Source organism: Python bivittatus, unplaced genomic scaffold (genome assembly GCF_059951505.1).
Source record: "Python bivittatus isolate LINGU-HERP-01145 unplaced genomic scaffold, Pbiv_v1 ctg000610_np1212, whole genome shotgun sequence".
NCBI lineage: Eukaryota > Metazoa > Chordata > Lepidosauria > Squamata > Pythonidae > Python > Python bivittatus.
In genome coordinates, this window is record NW_028277088.1 from 16,825,761 (window position 1) to 16,842,187 (window position 16,427).

General features: G+C 40.0%; 1 protein-coding gene across 1 annotated transcript in view; it reads right to left on the reverse strand.

Moving 5' to 3' along the window:
- MYO3A (myosin IIIA) overlaps positions 1-16,427 on the reverse strand; it is a 103,532-nt gene that overhangs the window by 27,023 nt on the left and 60,082 nt on the right. The window contains exons 23-30 of the mRNA XM_088150447.1: positions 14,574-14,703; positions 9,720-9,826; positions 8,940-9,017; positions 5,771-5,976; positions 4,440-4,551; positions 3,614-3,776; positions 2,316-2,402; positions 1,036-1,147 (exon numbers count right to left, since the gene is read on the reverse strand). Coding sequence (XP_088006573.1) covers positions 1,036-1,147; positions 2,316-2,402; positions 3,614-3,776; positions 4,440-4,551; positions 5,771-5,976; positions 8,940-9,017; positions 9,720-9,826; positions 14,574-14,703 — 995 coding nt within the window. The remainder of the gene's footprint in view (positions 1-1,035; positions 1,148-2,315; positions 2,403-3,613; positions 3,777-4,439; positions 4,552-5,770; positions 5,977-8,939; positions 9,018-9,719; positions 9,827-14,573; positions 14,704-16,427) is intronic.

A 16,427-nucleotide genomic window follows, 5' to 3' on the forward strand; every position in this document is an offset into this window, starting at 1 on the left:
TACTGTAACCTTACAAGACCCCTTAGGGCATAGTTTATGCATTAAAATGTCAATATGATACATTTTTTTCCCAAATGAAAACAATGCAAAATATTTCTTTGGAGGGAATTATTATTATTTTTTTGCATGCAACACATAACTTTATTTTACAAAATAAAGGTATATAATGTTGAATAACAGGATTTATGATGGTCACTGACAAGCAACTGCTAGTGGCATCATTTATTTCTCATATACTGTGCCACTAAAAGTACAGTGGAAACGAAAGGGTGCTTTTACTTTTATCGCTCCCCTTCAGCTATCTGCCCATCCAGTGATAGAGAATTCCTATCCTGTGAAATTGCCTCCCATATCTTCTGCTGTGAATGAAGAGATGAACTTGGAGAGGCCATCTGAATCCAGCTCCAGAGTTGTCCCTTCATTCTAACTGCACAAAGGCTTCATTTGAGTTGCAATTTGTGATTCTAGGCCACCAACATCTGTGTTGCTGGGAAGAGGAGAATAAGATAATTAATTCTTAAATTAAGGAGAGCCCTGCTGAACCAGACCAAGGGTGATCTAATTCAGTGCAGTAACAATAGGTCTTGAAAGGTGTTCTTCCACTAATGCATCTGTTTTGGTAACCTGAACTCCAGACTGAGTACCAGATAAGAAGGCTATTCAGTACTATTTTCTTTCTCATATTTTTTAGTATCCTGAATTCTCAACATCTCTATACTATCCAAGAGTGACTTTTAAAAATGTATTTGCTTCCATTCTAAATGGAGTCCAGACTCCAACAAGAATCCAGATCCGTCACATCACATTTAATGAATAAAATGTTAAGAATACAAATTGAGTTTTTTTGCATACAATAGTTTTTAACACATGCATCTTTCCCTATGTTATCTTTTGAAAACAAAATTTAATATGATGCGATCTCTCTTTGAGAGACACTGCATGGAACAGTGCTGGCTGACATGATCCAGAAGATTATGATTTATTGCAGAAGAGTTGGCATTTAACAGAATAATCGTAAGTAAAATAAAACACTACCTTTTTCTTTTGAAACTTGTTCTCTCCCTGTATCCTCTGAAGTGAGACTGAATTGTTATTGCTGCATCATTTATTTCTTTAGTTCCCTTTTGGATTAAGAATCCTCTTGTAACTAATAAAAATTACAGAATAAAACCTTATTTTATTGTTGTAAATCAGCATATTTAAAATAACCCCTTGACTTTTCCCTAATCTGGCACTTTTCAGATTGGATAGGAGGACCATTCTCATCAACCCTCCTTCTTCCAACCCCAGCCAGTTGGGTCTATGGCTGTGGATGACAAGAATTGTACTCTGCCTCTGGAGGACACCAGCTTGGGGAACACCAGATTATACAATTAATGTATTATGTGGGATGCTTTTCATGATTTCTATCCAAGGTTAGTGAGAATTTCTTCTCTTTTCAAATATAGGCTTATGTTATTAGAAGCTGAACAGTATTAGTTGGCTTCAACTGAATTTCATCACAATACTTGGTGATGGATGAGCAACTTCCATCAAATTTCAGAAAAGCAGGTTTGCTTAGGAACGCATGGTCATGAGTCACAGTTCTGATTTTCAACGCCTTGCCTCCATTCCTTATAAGCTAGCATTTACACTTTGCTTCAGTCTGACTATGCCCTGCTCATCTTTCCTGATTTCTCTTGTTCCAACTTTTCTTTTGGGTTCCTAAAGTCTCACCTCATATTCCAGGTTTTGCTAGTGCTGTTACTCCTTCCTCGTTGAAGCCACCAGGCTCTCAATCCTCACTGGATTTAACTCACTTTGTCTACTTCCCCTATCTGGAAACCTCTCTCTCCCGCCTCCCATCCATCATCCCCAGGGAGGGAGAGAGAGAGAGAGAGAGAGAGAGAGGAAGGAATACCATTATGCTCCCAAACAAGAGTGGAGTTACAACTTTTGATTCAATATACTACTGCTCACTGTAGATGGCTGATAGGATCACAGTGTCAGGAAACAGTTCCTGGTTACTGCAATGATTCTGCTCATACAGGCTGCCTATTGCCTCAGCAGGAAAGGCTATGGAAAGTTCTTCTTTGGATTGCAACTTTAAAGAAAAAAATCCTAGTTCAAAGTCTAGATTCTGACTACTGGCTCTGACATCTGGCTTTACTCCTGGCTTCTGTTTCTCAGCTACTACTTGTAATCACCAGCTCAGGCAGAAACACATTAAGCAGAAATAGAAAAAACACAGTATTTCCCTCTAATTCTCGCTATGCATTCTGACTATGTAAACCTGGATGCTAAAAGTGTATGAGGAAATCAATGGAAGGTCTTACCTGCCTGGAGCTTGATAATCCACGTATCCATTCCATCTATATTCTTTGCATTTGCATATTCCTTGCGAGTGGCATATCCCCTGTAAGCTAAAGATAGAAGGTAAAAATGTAAGCCATTATAATAACATTTTTCTACAGGGTTACTTACATATTCACATCTACAAGGAAGAAGGGAGTGAAGGAAAGATTATTCTCTGGGGCAAACTTTGTTGTCTTTGTGGCATAATTAATGGTTTGGATGCAGGTGATGAGGACTGTAGGGGCTGGGCCACGTAACAAAGTAGGTGGGCCTGCACAGACAGACAGGGTAAACTTTTTCTTTTGAAGCAGAACTTCAAGGTGGGGCCCTGCCTTTTATTTGTGAAACTGTGACATCTCTAATGATAGAAAACAAGAAATGGTTTAGAGAGGCCTCACTGGGAGAAATAAACTAGGGTTTAAGACCCTAAGTACATCTAGAACTATACGTTGCCCACTCCTGCTTTAGGACAACAAACACAATGAGATTTTATGCAGAGTTCCAAGCTCAAGTCAAGAAAACACAGATTGATTCAACATAATGGAATAGTTTTCATATATATTTAGGAACAGGAATACAACATTCCTCCAAAAATTGAAAATTCAGAGTTTAAAAGAGATCAAACTGGAAATGTGTTCAAGGATCAAATTGCCATTTACTGTAAGCATGAAGAGCTTAAATCCCAAACAAGATGCTCCATCTTTTAAGCTAAAATCTTATGGCTGTTTGGTTAACAGACAGCTTAATTAGTCTTTCTCACCTTGGACCTTTCATGTTTTACAGTTTTATTCATTTATTTGGCATCACTGTCAGAGCACTCCTCTAGTAGAAATAATGCCCACAATAAAATATTAGACAACTTTCTAATGGGAAATAAAGTGGGTGAGTAGGCAAGACTCTGTATAGAAAAGGAGGGGAACCTGCAGAAGCCAAAATTTCATCAAAATGACAAAACATGCATCATGACTTCCCAGCAGAAGCTCTATCCCTTCTGTACTTGTATGTGACGTTATAATACAAGTACAAAATCACAGAGTTTGCTCTGTGATGCATGCATGTGATGCCCTTCAAGAAGGGAAATCTTCATATATGCAGACTCGAGTTTCCAGATAAAAGGTAAGATATAAGCACAAAGAACAAAACTATATATTAATCAGACAATTAAACAATGGTAAAAATGGGTGCTTCTTTTGTTTTACATCTGAGTATCTTATTTTTTGCGTAGGTATATATGCATAGAGATACATATACACGTGACACACACAAAAAATTGTATTACCTGATTGTATTTTAATTGCACTTGCTTCCCTTTTCTCCTTCAACATCTTATATCTCTTTGAACGAAACCATTTTCTCACATAGGCTTGAATCAAAACAATCCTGTTGATTGTCTCCTTTCGCATTAAGTTTAGCTGCTCTACATGGTAGTACTTCAGAAAAACCTATTGATAAAAGGGATTTAAAGATAAAGAGGAGGATTACCTATATATTATAAAAAGACCTTCTTAATTCCATAGATAACATTTCCAAAGGTGGTTGCTCCCTAGTTAAGAAGCCACTGAAGATCTGCCTTAGAAAACATTCCTCCAGCTCTGCTGGAAGCCAGGGCTGATTAGATATGAAAAATGACTAGGGAACACAAGTTCTAATTCTATGGTGGGTAAAATGCCTGTCAAATACAGGCAATTTTGAATCTGGCATTGAAATCTAGACAAAACCGTTTTTACCTGTTAGATGATTGTAATTGTGGAGCAAGCAGAAGCTGTCTTTGCACTGAATTCTAAAAACAGTATCAGTGAAATTATGTATTAAATAGCCAGAATCCAGAGCCACAAATATATGGGTTAATAATATTTATTAGGCCAACTGCAAGCTAATGAGTTCACCAGAACTCATCAAACTATATTAAGTAAGTTGTGAGTAGGCCAAAAAAGGGGGGGGGGGATTAATTAAAAAATTGGTGGATGTTGAAGCCTAGCTATTGATGGCATGTGAGTGAGCCTCCAGAAATGCAACACAATATATTCTTGATTATCCTACTTGTTTCAGCAGGATCACTGTAGAAAATATTACAGGTGGATAGTGGCAGAGTGTGGAAATAGTACCTTAGTTTTCCCAACCATCCAGTTATCCAACTGGGCTTTTTCCAAGATGGCAGTACAAGTAGCAGGACTTATAGGGGGCTCGTTGCTTGATTTGTAACAAAGGAAATAGTATCTACAAGAGAAAGAGAGAGTCCGGGAGAGAGGCAGAAAGAAAGAGAGAGAGGAAAAAAGTCCAACTATTTACTATTGCATTTACAAAAGTTATTTAGTGCTGATTAGTTAACTTTTATCTGATTTTTGTGTATAAACCGATATGAAATCCACTGGACAACCACTACAAGTTGATATGCATGATATTTAGATACTAAGCTAAAAGGCTAATCAAATACGGGGGCGCACTCAAGAACAGTAACAGAAACAGCCACAAAGCATCCGTGAATAATTTATGTTTCAACTCATCCATCCATTCAGAAAAACTATGCCACAGACACCTCAGTGCAGCACAGAAGTAACAAATTTTCCACCTGACTCATTTTTCAGATTTTCAAATGCATGATGCTCTGCTACCTTCTCAAGAAGGCCACTGTATTTTTTCCTGCCTATGTTAAGTTGATCTTTTTATCAGTTTTGAAAGGTGCAACATCTTAAAGTTTGTACAATGTACTTAGATTTTTAAAGGATTTCAGCAGTATTGAATATTTCTGTCCATCTGTCTATCCATTTCTCCATCCCTCACCTACCTCAACATACCATTAACTACAATTACCTGCAGGACTGCAGATCTCCACTAGAGGTGGCCCAACCATTGTGATCATGGCGGGAGAAGCAGCTGGTTGTCCTCCATTTCTGGGAGTTTGGGGCCCAATGCCAACAAGCATTTTTTTCCACGAAGGGGCTGGCGCTTGCAAACGGCCTCTTGTAGGAGTTTGCTTTGTCTCCAGCATTACCTACCTTCAGGAAAAAGGTGAAAACAGAGCTTCTCCAGAGGGCTTTTGGGATTTGATGCCAGATATTCTTTTGAGAGTTTTAAATGTATTTCTAAGATATTTTTGGTCTGTGTTATTGTGTTTGGTTTATTACTGTGAACCTAAAGTCTTTTTTTAATAATTATGGCAGGTTATAGATCTGATAAGCAAACAAATAATTCTGAGGATTTATTCACACAAATAAAAAATGCCATTGTAAAACCTTGAGGTTAATTTTATAATCACTTGTTGCGCCCGTTTTGTCTGGCTTTTCCAGGTGAAAAAGGACAGAGATCCTTCTAACTGTAAGGAGGCAGAAAACTGTGGCTGGTGATAGTTCTCCTGGCAACAACACAAGCAGAGAGAAAAACCAGTAACACAGAGGGAAGAAGGAGTAGAGGATCTGGCTTTATATAAAGGACTTACCGCTTTATGAAGTTTGCAAAAAGAATACGATGAGAATAACCCTGTTGCCGAATCCGTGCCGTTTCCAGAATTCCAGCGTATCGCAACTGAACCAATACTTTTTCTTTGTTGTACCTGTTTGCCTGTCGATCATTGTTTGGTTTAATACAGCGAACAAAATGAGGTTGGCCAACCACCATTTTAGACAGCAAATCCATCAATGAGTACTGAATGGAAATGATGGAAAGAAACATTGGGAACCCTTTTAGAGACTATATTTGCAAAACTGGTAAGCTTCTGTAGGCAATATTTGAAATGTGCCTGGTTTAAAGCAGCACTACAGACTGTTTTATTGCTGGATTAAACTGTGATTTATAATCCGAGATTCTTTAGGCAAGGTTTGCCTAAAGGGGAGCCTAGAGGCTGAAGGTGCAGAATATACAAGACACACATGAGAATGGAATTTTCAGTTTGGTTGTCTATGAGCTCTTGCTTATTTAATGTAATGTATTCATTACTGTGACTTTTCTGGCGCTTAAGACTGTATGGAGATCTTTTCTGGCGCTTTTCTGGCGCTTAAGACTGTATGGAGATCATAAAATTGTCTACCTTAGGTACTGTTTTTTGATTGCATACTCTTATGCTTACAGTCACATAGATCTTGGTGACCTCTGATGCCCAGCAAATTTGTTGTGGCTGATGTCTTAAACTAATACATTGCACATAGGGGCTCTTGCACCCTCTTTTCCTATTCTGTATCCCTAATGAGCAGAGGGAGATGTAATTGCCTCTTGGCAATTAATGGCAGTTGTGGCATAAAATGGTATTCAGACAGGTGTTCTACACAGTGGCTCAATGCAAATTCTTATTCAAAACAGAGAAGCTAATTGTGCAAGCACCAGGGTGCCTCAAAAGAAAATGGTAGCAACAATGTAATACTCTTGTAAGTGCATTGTTCAAATGTAAATTTAAAAAGCATATGAATATGCTCCTTGAATGCATAATTGCAATTTCAGTGGGCATCACAAACCAAATGCTATAATTGACATAATCAAGCCCAACCACAAAGTGATAAAAATATGTGGCAGGGATACATACTGTATAAGCAATATCATTAATGTGAAGATAATATGGAACACAACAACAGTACAGTACAGTATTGTACTTCTCTGACTTTAACTCTACAAAGGGAAAGACTCCTTTGAATTGAACTTGACTTCTGATGATTGAGAGATCCAAGTAATTTTCTTTGAAATAATATGGAAGTAATTTGAAAGTTATTTTCTGGGATATTTGTTTTATTTCCCAATCTAGTTTATAACCCTGGGATTTTCTAGTGGTCTCATATCCAAGTCCTATCCAGATCCAATCCTACTTAGTTTATTTGAGTTCAGCCAAGGTCAGTTCTACGCTCATTTTCCAAGAATGTTTATGGGCTTAGGTGGGGCCCAGAAATACTATTTGAATAAAAGCTATGCTAAATGTTGGAATTTTATTTTGGAGCGTGACGATTAGAAGAATCTGGAGTTAAATCAAATTAACTGGGGAAGGGCACATGGATGCTCTAGCAACTGTCAGGTAAATGCTGGAATTTGTGAATTCCAAAAAGACAAACACAACTAATGCTGGTATCTCTTTTAAAAGTTTAAATAAAGATATAGAATCCAACGTTGGACAGCATATATTCTGACAGATGCAGACGTCATTTATGTTAATCCCAGTTCCTTGAGTAACACCATATTAGAGCTAGTGATGATAGCAGTGACTGCTGCAGCCATCTCACCCAATTGTCCTCTTCTCAAAATTCCACTGAGATCACCAAGTACAGTGGAACCTCGAGTTACGAATTTAATCCGTTCCGTGACTCTGGTTGCAACTCGAATTGGTCGCAACACAAGGCAAATTTTCCCATAAGGTTCAATGTAATTACCGTTAATCCGTTCTGGCGTCCGCGGACCATGCGGCAGGGCAGAAAAATGGCCACGGACCACATGTCAGGGGCGGAAAAATGGCCGCGGACCATGTGTCAGGGGCGGAAAATGGCTGTGGACCACGCGGCAGGGCAGAAAAACGGGTGCGGACCTCGTGGAATGGGCAAAAAAATGGCCGCGGACCACGTGGCACGGGCAGAAAATGGCCGCGGACCACGTGGAATGGGTGGAAAATGGCCGCGGATCCGGTTCACAAGTTGAGGTGAGTTCGCAAGTTGAGGTAAATTTTTGGGGCTGGAGCTGATCGTATCTCGAAAAATTCATAAGTAGGGGTGTTCGTAACTAGAGGTACCACTGTAGTTAGCAGGTCCAGCTGTACCAAGTGGAGAAACTGCTTCAAGCAGCAGATTGGAACAGGCAGTGAATTTTGGCCAAGCCCTATCCGTGGTCTTCCAGGGGGCCACCTAGATCAGTTCTTCACTGCATTTATAGCATACAGCTTTGCAGAGCAGGCATCTTATAGATGTTATTCTTAGGTGTCTTGGACATCCTGTACAGTCAACTGCAGCGGCTATCTCATAATGCATCTTACAAGTATCTGGAGGGTGACTGTGATGGTGCTGCTACTGCCAGAGAAAAAGGGCATGGGAAGAAGCATACGGTGTTTCTATACAGTACCATCCCGGGTAGCCTGACTTGAGCCAATGCCACTGTTTGACCATAGGCTATTCACTCTTCCACTCCAATAAGCTGGTCTGTGTATGCGTGTGCACACATGCATGTCAATAATACTAGATGGAAGGAATCTCCACAAATTCAAGTTAACAATCTGAAAAATAGCAGATTTAATAGCTTTTCACTATCATTTATTGAAGTATTTTTCCTTAGTATTTACATGTTTTTAAAAAAAACTTCTAAAACATTCATGTTAAACTTCCCTTGGCCAGCCTCCAGCTGTTTTTGGCTTACTTCAGGAAGCTAAGGATGGTGAGATCTAGCTAGTACTGAGACAGGAAACTAGTACCAGAATATCCCAGGGCTGAAGGGTACATTGAGAAGTTGAAAAATCTTCCCAGAAAGTGGCAATAACTAAGGACTTCCGTATTCATGCTGAGAAAACGAATGGACATATCCATCAAGTTACCAAGAGCTGAGCTTGACTTGAAGGAAAATTAACTTGAATCATACAATTAAAGTAAGGAGGGTGGATCGTTGCATAAACAATATGCGTTAAAACCTAATAACAAGTAAGGCCTTACTCGGAAATAAGAAGCAACTGTTCGTGTTTTCATACTGGTTGTTTCTCTTGGATGATGCATGGAATCCTCCAGCTCGTTCTATATGATCAAGAAAGAAAAATGACACTGCTTATCAGTACAACAGTTAAAGATGATTGAACCTGCCCAACAAAGTGACCTTTTAAAGAACCCAGTTAAAACAGCATGTACTCATTCTAAGCTGTAGGTGCTGTTACCTCAGAAACATACAATAATTTATGATACTGTATTCCTGGGAAAGCTGAACAGAGTTTGATACAGGTGTTTGTCGTAAATGTAAAGAAAAATAGCTTGCCTAATGTGCTCTTATTTATTAAAAGCCAGGACATCTAATAATAATATTAATTACAACAACAATAATAGTACTGCTGCTCTTTCAACCGAGCCCGCTCTCGTCAGTTCTACAATTAGAATCTTTGTACTTTCTGTTTTTCAATACATTTGCCAGCAAGTTAGATTCTGTGAATTGAGTGGCACATGCTCACCAGGAAAAATATCTATGAATGAGAGCTAAAGAAAATAACAATTGAGAATTAATTTAGTTTTCCCTGAAGTCATTATAAAATCATAGCCAGAAAGAAGGGAGATGCTGGTTTTTCTGTTACAGAGGAAAAATGAATTGTACAACTCAAAGATACCCTGCTAAATTAAAAAGAAAATACATGAGATGGGGCAAAGCCAAGACCCCCCCCCTTTTAAGGAGTAACAATAGTATAGTCTTTATACTGTCTACTTGTCTAAAGTATATGTCTACTTTAATACCTGATTTAGATAGCAGTCCAGGGACTCCTTTACTTTTGTTTGGCTGACTGGATTCTGTGGCTTCCATGTTTGATAATTTATTGCATGGTTGCTGCGTGCCAAATTACCTAAGAGAGAGAAGGGGTGGGGGGAGAATTGCTAAAAAGGGTCACTTCCTTGACTAGACAGGGAGCAAACAAAAAAACACTAAAAAGGCTACATCAACTGATCATGGCTTCATCATGAAAGTATCTCTTATTATTTCAGTATTTGCCTCTCTCATGATTTACAATACACTTAGGTTCGTGGAATAGCCCCTCCCCTAAAAGATGGTATCAATTCTCTACCTGTTGTCTTTCAAGAGGTCTTTAGAAGATAAGGATATCAATAAGAATACTTTTCAGTCTGTTTTTGTTGTTCATACTTATTGGCCCTTTTTTTAGATGACTAGTCAAAAAAGAACACAATGGTTTGTCTTTACTTTTTTCTGGTTCACCGTTTGTCATGCCGATGAGTATTATTATAGGTTTTATATTATTTTGCTTTCAGTATGCTGCCTTCCAAAAATGCTGCAGCTTGAAAGGCAACTAAACATTTCTCACAAATAAAAATAGCATCTTGCGAACAATGGAATACACAAGTTGTCCAAGTAATGATCTCAGAAATTCCTTATTTCCTTTTTACTTAATAGAAGAAAAAAAACAGATCCTTGTCAGGTTATGTGAAGATGGAGTGTGTCTTCTGCATTTGTTCTTTTCATATTATTGTGTATATCAATGTTCTGAAGATCCTTCCCAACTTGTTTTCTGTGAAACTGCATTTCCAAAGCCTTACATAGGTGGCTAAGGTGGCTTACCCTGATTAGAAAGTATTGTACAATTTTCAAATGGCCTATTGTGACATACTATAAAAGAGGAACCAGTCTTAGAGCTTGTGAATGGTTCAGGAAACAGTGCATGGAAGCAATCCATGGGGAAAATGAGAAAAGTTTTTTATAGAGCTGCTGTCACATTTCTGAGCTGGGAGACAGAAGAAGCTCATTCTCTTAAGGAGCTAAGGACACATTCCACTGGGCAAGCAATGTGTACAACTGCAACACTTAAAAAAAAAAAGATATACAAAAGACAGGGCTCAGTACTGTTTCTAACAACTGTGCTTGGCCTCAAGGTCCAGCTAAATTGCTGCTCCCTATTCCAGTTTCTCAGAGAACAAAATCTCTTGCAGTCTGGCATCTCCTATCTCTGATCTCCTTTTCCTTTACATTTGGACAGTGTGGGCAAACTGCCCTTCCACCAAATTTGTATTTCGTGATCACCAAACGTTGCATTGCCAAATATGGCCTCAAACAGAGGTATGATTTGGGGTAGAAAACTGAAGAAGCAAATAAAAAGAATATTGGTCATCTGATACACACACTAAAAAAATTAAAAGCAAAGTAAAACAACCACACCTATTTTAAACTTCCCTACCCTGAAAATGCTGGTTCTGCTCCTGAAGGTGATAGCCTTTGCACAGCTTCATCTAGTATGCCAGTTGTGCCCTTTCCTAGATCGGTGGGCCCCTCAGACAGTCACTCATGCCCTAGTCACCTCACAGTTTGACTACTGCAACACACTTTACATGGGGCTGCCCTTGAAGACCACCCGGAAACTTCAAGTGGTCCAGAATGCAGTGGCATGGGCAGTGATGGGCATGCCTTGGTATGCTCACGTAACATTTCTGCTTCGTGAGCTGCACTGGTTGCCAGTTTGCTTCCAGGTGGGATTTGAGGTGCTGGTCACTACCTATAAAGCCCTATATGGCATAGGACTCTTATGGTCTGATTACATGAGGGACCTCCTGTCTCCCATAGCATCTGCCCAGCTGATCCGATCTGGCAGGGTTGGCCTGCTCCGGGTTTCTTCAATTAAACCATGCTATCTATCAGGACCCTGGAAGCACCTGCCCTCCGGAACGAGGTTCCCCCTGAGATGTGAATGGCCCCCATCCTCTACTGGTGTTTCGAAGGGCACTGAAGACCTGGCTCTTCGCCTAGGCCTTTGGTGAGGGTGAATGAGGCCCCTTTTCTTCCTTTTCTTTGTTCCCATCTGGGTATGCATGTATGCATGCATGTATATATGTATTTATATAGTCACCCATCTCACATAAAAGTGACTCTAGGCGGCATACAACTATTAAAAAGAATAAATACATAAGAAACAATCACAAGTAAAAATAACTATATTTGTTATTTTGTTTGTTATCTCTGCCATCTTTTTCTTTTTGTGTTGTTTTCTTGTTCTAAATGTTTTTAACAATTTTTAAACTGCTCAGAGTTGCTGGGAGTTGGTGGCCTATAAATGTAATAAATGATTACTACTATTACTATTATTTAAAAGCTCCAAATCTAAATGATTTTAATCCCAAAGCGTGCTACACTTGCACCGTTTCCATAAAGTCAGATTTATGTAAGTCAAGGCTTCTGTAACCTGGGGATTGCCTATATTTAGAAAAAGCATATACAGTACTTTCATGTCAAAATGAATGATATGCTGGTCACTGAAATAATTAATGAATACCACATAAGACAATTTGCCCTTTTCAGTCTGTTCTCATATTTGGGTGAAAACCAACAAATATTAAAACCCTGCTGGCTTATTTTTATGTGGTGTGATGTAATAGTCATGTTTCCTACCCTACGGATCTCTGGGGATCAGGGAATACATCTGGGATTTGACCTTATAGAGAGCTAACTAAAAAATGTCCAACACAAGGCTCATCTTTGTCTTTTAGAAACACAGAACAGCCTTGCTAAATAAGGCTAAATGCCCATCCATGTCACAAAAAATGTGGCTCTCCCAGATGCATCTGAGAAACATCCAAGAGAGGAGGGCGACAAGCATTTTTCTCTATTTCTATCAAGCTGCCTTTGATTTCAAGCCCTTTTCTCAGCATTACAGCCAATTTCCTCTCACAATACCTAGCTACGTAAGAACCTGGGCACTGACTTGTCATCCTATTTTATTTTTCTGTATATTACGCAAATAAATCTTTTGACTCCATTTAATCCCTATCATGGGAAATGATTCATCTTCTATAGAACAGCATAGCAAGATTGCAATTAAAATCAGAGGAGCAGGACCAATCAAAGAAATTGCAATTCTGATTGGCTATGTTCAAGGAAGCATGCTTGGTGCCTGCAGAGCAATGGCAAAATATATGATTTATTTCTGTTAGGTAATTTTGTTCATTAGATTTATATCCCACCTTTTCTGCAAGAGCTCAAAGTGGAGTACATTGTAAAGTCTACAGCCTTTCTTTCCCCAAATTTACTCCCATAACAATATCATGTGTGGTAGGCAGGACTGAGAGATGATGACTGTGCTATATTCACCCAATGCAGGTGGTCCTCATTTAACAACCCTAATTGGGATTGGAATTTCCATTGCTAAGTGAAGTGGTCATTAGGTGAAACATCATGTGACCATAACATTTAGTGATGGCAGTTCCGGTAGTCCTGACTGCAGTCATTACGTCAGGACTGCACTGTTGCTAGGCGAGGACCTCATGTTTCTGCCCTGCTGTGCTTGCCTCTGCTTTAACACCCCCTGCCTATCTCCTCTCCATCTCTGCCCTTTTAGCCGCCCTGCCCTCTGCTGCTGCTGCCTACCACTACTGCCCCCCACAATCCCTAGCTGACCTTCACTGTCTTCTTCCTCCCATTGCTGATGAAGCATGCCTGGCCAAGGCAGCTGTTGGCCCTTTGTGAGGTCCTCAAGTGGCCTCCCCAAAGCCTCTGCACAGAAGAGGGGCGGAGTTAGGTGGGTGGGGGGAAGTGCATGCTGTGGTCATAAATGCTGGCAGGCTGCAAAATGACCAAATTTTGATCACATGACCGCAGGGGCACTGCAATGGCCATAACTTTGAGGACTGGTCATAACTACCATTTGTTCAGCGCTGTTGTAACTTCGAATGGTTGCTGAGTGAGTGGTCGCTAAGCGAGGACTACTGTGATGGACTGGAATGGTGGGAGGGGAGTAAAGAATGTGCTCTCATCTCCAGAGGAGCGAGGAAGAGATAAGCAGAGGAGACTGGCACCTCCCTAAGAAATTCCATTGGTGTGAACTGACTGAGCCTGGGAACGGATTTCATTCTGGGAAGATTCTTGTTAAGGGGTTGTAGCTAATAAACCTTGCTGGATTGATTCTGCATGGTCTCCTGGAGTTCCTTGGGCTAGGCCTGACAACTACCTGTACATTTTCACTAGTTGTAATCCAACACCAGCATCCACTACTGATTGTGCAGTACTAGAATGTGCTTCATTTCCCCCCTGGCTGGTGGGTAAATGGCCCCAGGTTCAATCCTAGCATTTCCAGGTAGGTCTTTTTTATGAGATACCTCCCACCCCACCCTGAAAGGCAGGCCTGAAATACTAGAAAGTTACAGCCAGTGTGAACTACCCTTTCCCCATCTGATGCCTTTCAAATATGTTGAACAATGATGGAGTACTATCCTAATACATCTGCAGGACATCTGGGTGGGATAGGATGCTGTAGACAGTACTAAATCAAATGCAGCAGAGACTGATTCAGAACAAATCATCTTATTTTTTATCCTCTGAAAGTTGCAAGGGTATAACGACAGCTATAGAAGGGTAATGTAGCAGATTGATCCATATAGCAGACTTCCCTAAGGACAGGACAGGACATTGGAAAATCACAGGTAGAGTGCATGGTCCTGGATAAGGATAAGGCACCAATTGCATGGCTCACTGATATTTCTGTATGGTGGCTATCATGGCTGATAGCTCCTTCTGTGAAATTTCATGAGGGAGACAGACAATGGACAGATAGCAAAGAATACTGGACCTAGCAAATGTATGGTAGAATTTATTACCTGTTTTTCTAAGAGGGTGGATTACTAGCTGTTGAATCAAGTAATTTTCAGAGGATCGCAGGAGCAATACAATATCGGCTGGCAAGGTATCTCTGTTTTTGGCTAAGAACCCACTTGCATTATAAAGAACCTGGAATTAAAATTCAAAAGGTCAGGAACAGTTATTCAGTGTTATTTTTTTTCATCAACCGCTTCTCTGTTCTTGAATTAGGAAAACAGAAGGTTCTTAGGAGATATAAAGTATACTGAGTCTGCCAGAAATCAGTAATAAAAAAAAAAACAAGGAAGGCGATTTTCAGCCTGTATATAAATTGGTTTAATAAATTAATAAATAAATACGAATAGTCTAATTCACTTTGAAAGCTCATGGAGGAAAGGTGATTACCGGCCTGCTATTCAATTGAGTCAATACAGGATACATACAACATGCAGGATACTGTAAATGTGTGAGGAGGGGAGTAGGCCAGCCCTTCCAGCAGAAGAATATTTGGTATGTATATGGAAAAGGGCCCTATATACCAATGGCAACGAATGTGTGCTTATGGCTCTTCCTCAAGACTTGGAGATAGGCTGGCCTTGAGTTCCTATTCACAAGGAAGATTTAGTTTGGTTCTTCCTCATGGATTGTGAACTTGGGGCTACTGGAAGGTGAGAAGTAGCCAGTGTTAATATTAGATGATATGGCCAGAGAGCAAAATCCTGCTCCCCTTAACATATTTCCATCAAAAGGGGTGGGGGCTCCGGGATTAAATTGCAATACATAGCACAGAAGGAGCTTTAAATATTGGGATTAAAACTAGGGTCTTTATTTGGGGGAGAGGATGCACAAAAAAACATTAATTCTTTTGAGGAGAAAGGCCCCTGAGAACTGTGGGCCTGTCAGGCAAATTTAGGGGCAATTTCATTATTACAGCATACAGTTCAGTATGGTTGATCTACACCAGTGTTTTTCAACTTCAGCAACTTTAAGATATGTGGACTTCAACTCCTAGAATTCCCCAGCCAGCACTGGGGAACAGTGATCTACCCACTCTAATGCAGCTTTCCCTAAGCAGCCCTCAAATTATACTGGACTCCAGTTCTCCCAAGTTGAAGTCCAATACATATGGAGAACACTAGATCCAAGAAAGGTTGTTTAGCTTTAATGTGGGCTGCTCAGATGCTGATGCATGAGTAGAATCACTACTCAAACCAGAAGTAGCCCTAAGGCTTGAGTGACCCGTGAGCTTGCGTATGCCATGAAGTCTTGAGTACATAAAGGCAGCCACAGTAGTGGTTTTATGTGAAATGGATCTGACTCCAGTCATAACCTGCAATGCTTATCAAGTAAGCAGAAGCATATTCTCTCTTCCATAAAATGTACAACTGAGGTGTTAGAAAAAGGAATTGTTAAAAGAGCTAATGTCAGGTTCAGCCCAAGAACTATCTCGATGTCTTCCAGTGCAGTACAGTTCCTTTATTGACTATTACCTAATAGACAGAATCTCGCCAGACTAAACTTATCTACAGCTACTAGAGAATATACTCTGTGAGGCTCTAGGGAGGGGCCAGCCTCATCCTCTTCGTTTTCCCACAGTCTTGTTGCGGGCTGAGGAGGTGTTTGCCCTGGAATGTCTCTCCTCCCTCCTGACAACCTTGAAGCTCCATTCCAGAATCTTCCCCGCTCATGCTATCCATCACATCTAGTTTCCAACTTCATAATCTATTATTTCTTTTTAGAGGTTGCACTGCTTATAAATGCTTTAAGGAACAAAGAGCATATCATGAGTATTCCGTGATCCTGGAGGAAGATTTTCATTCATTCATTCATACACGCACAGGTACACATAGGGAAGGGTATAAATGAGCTGTGGA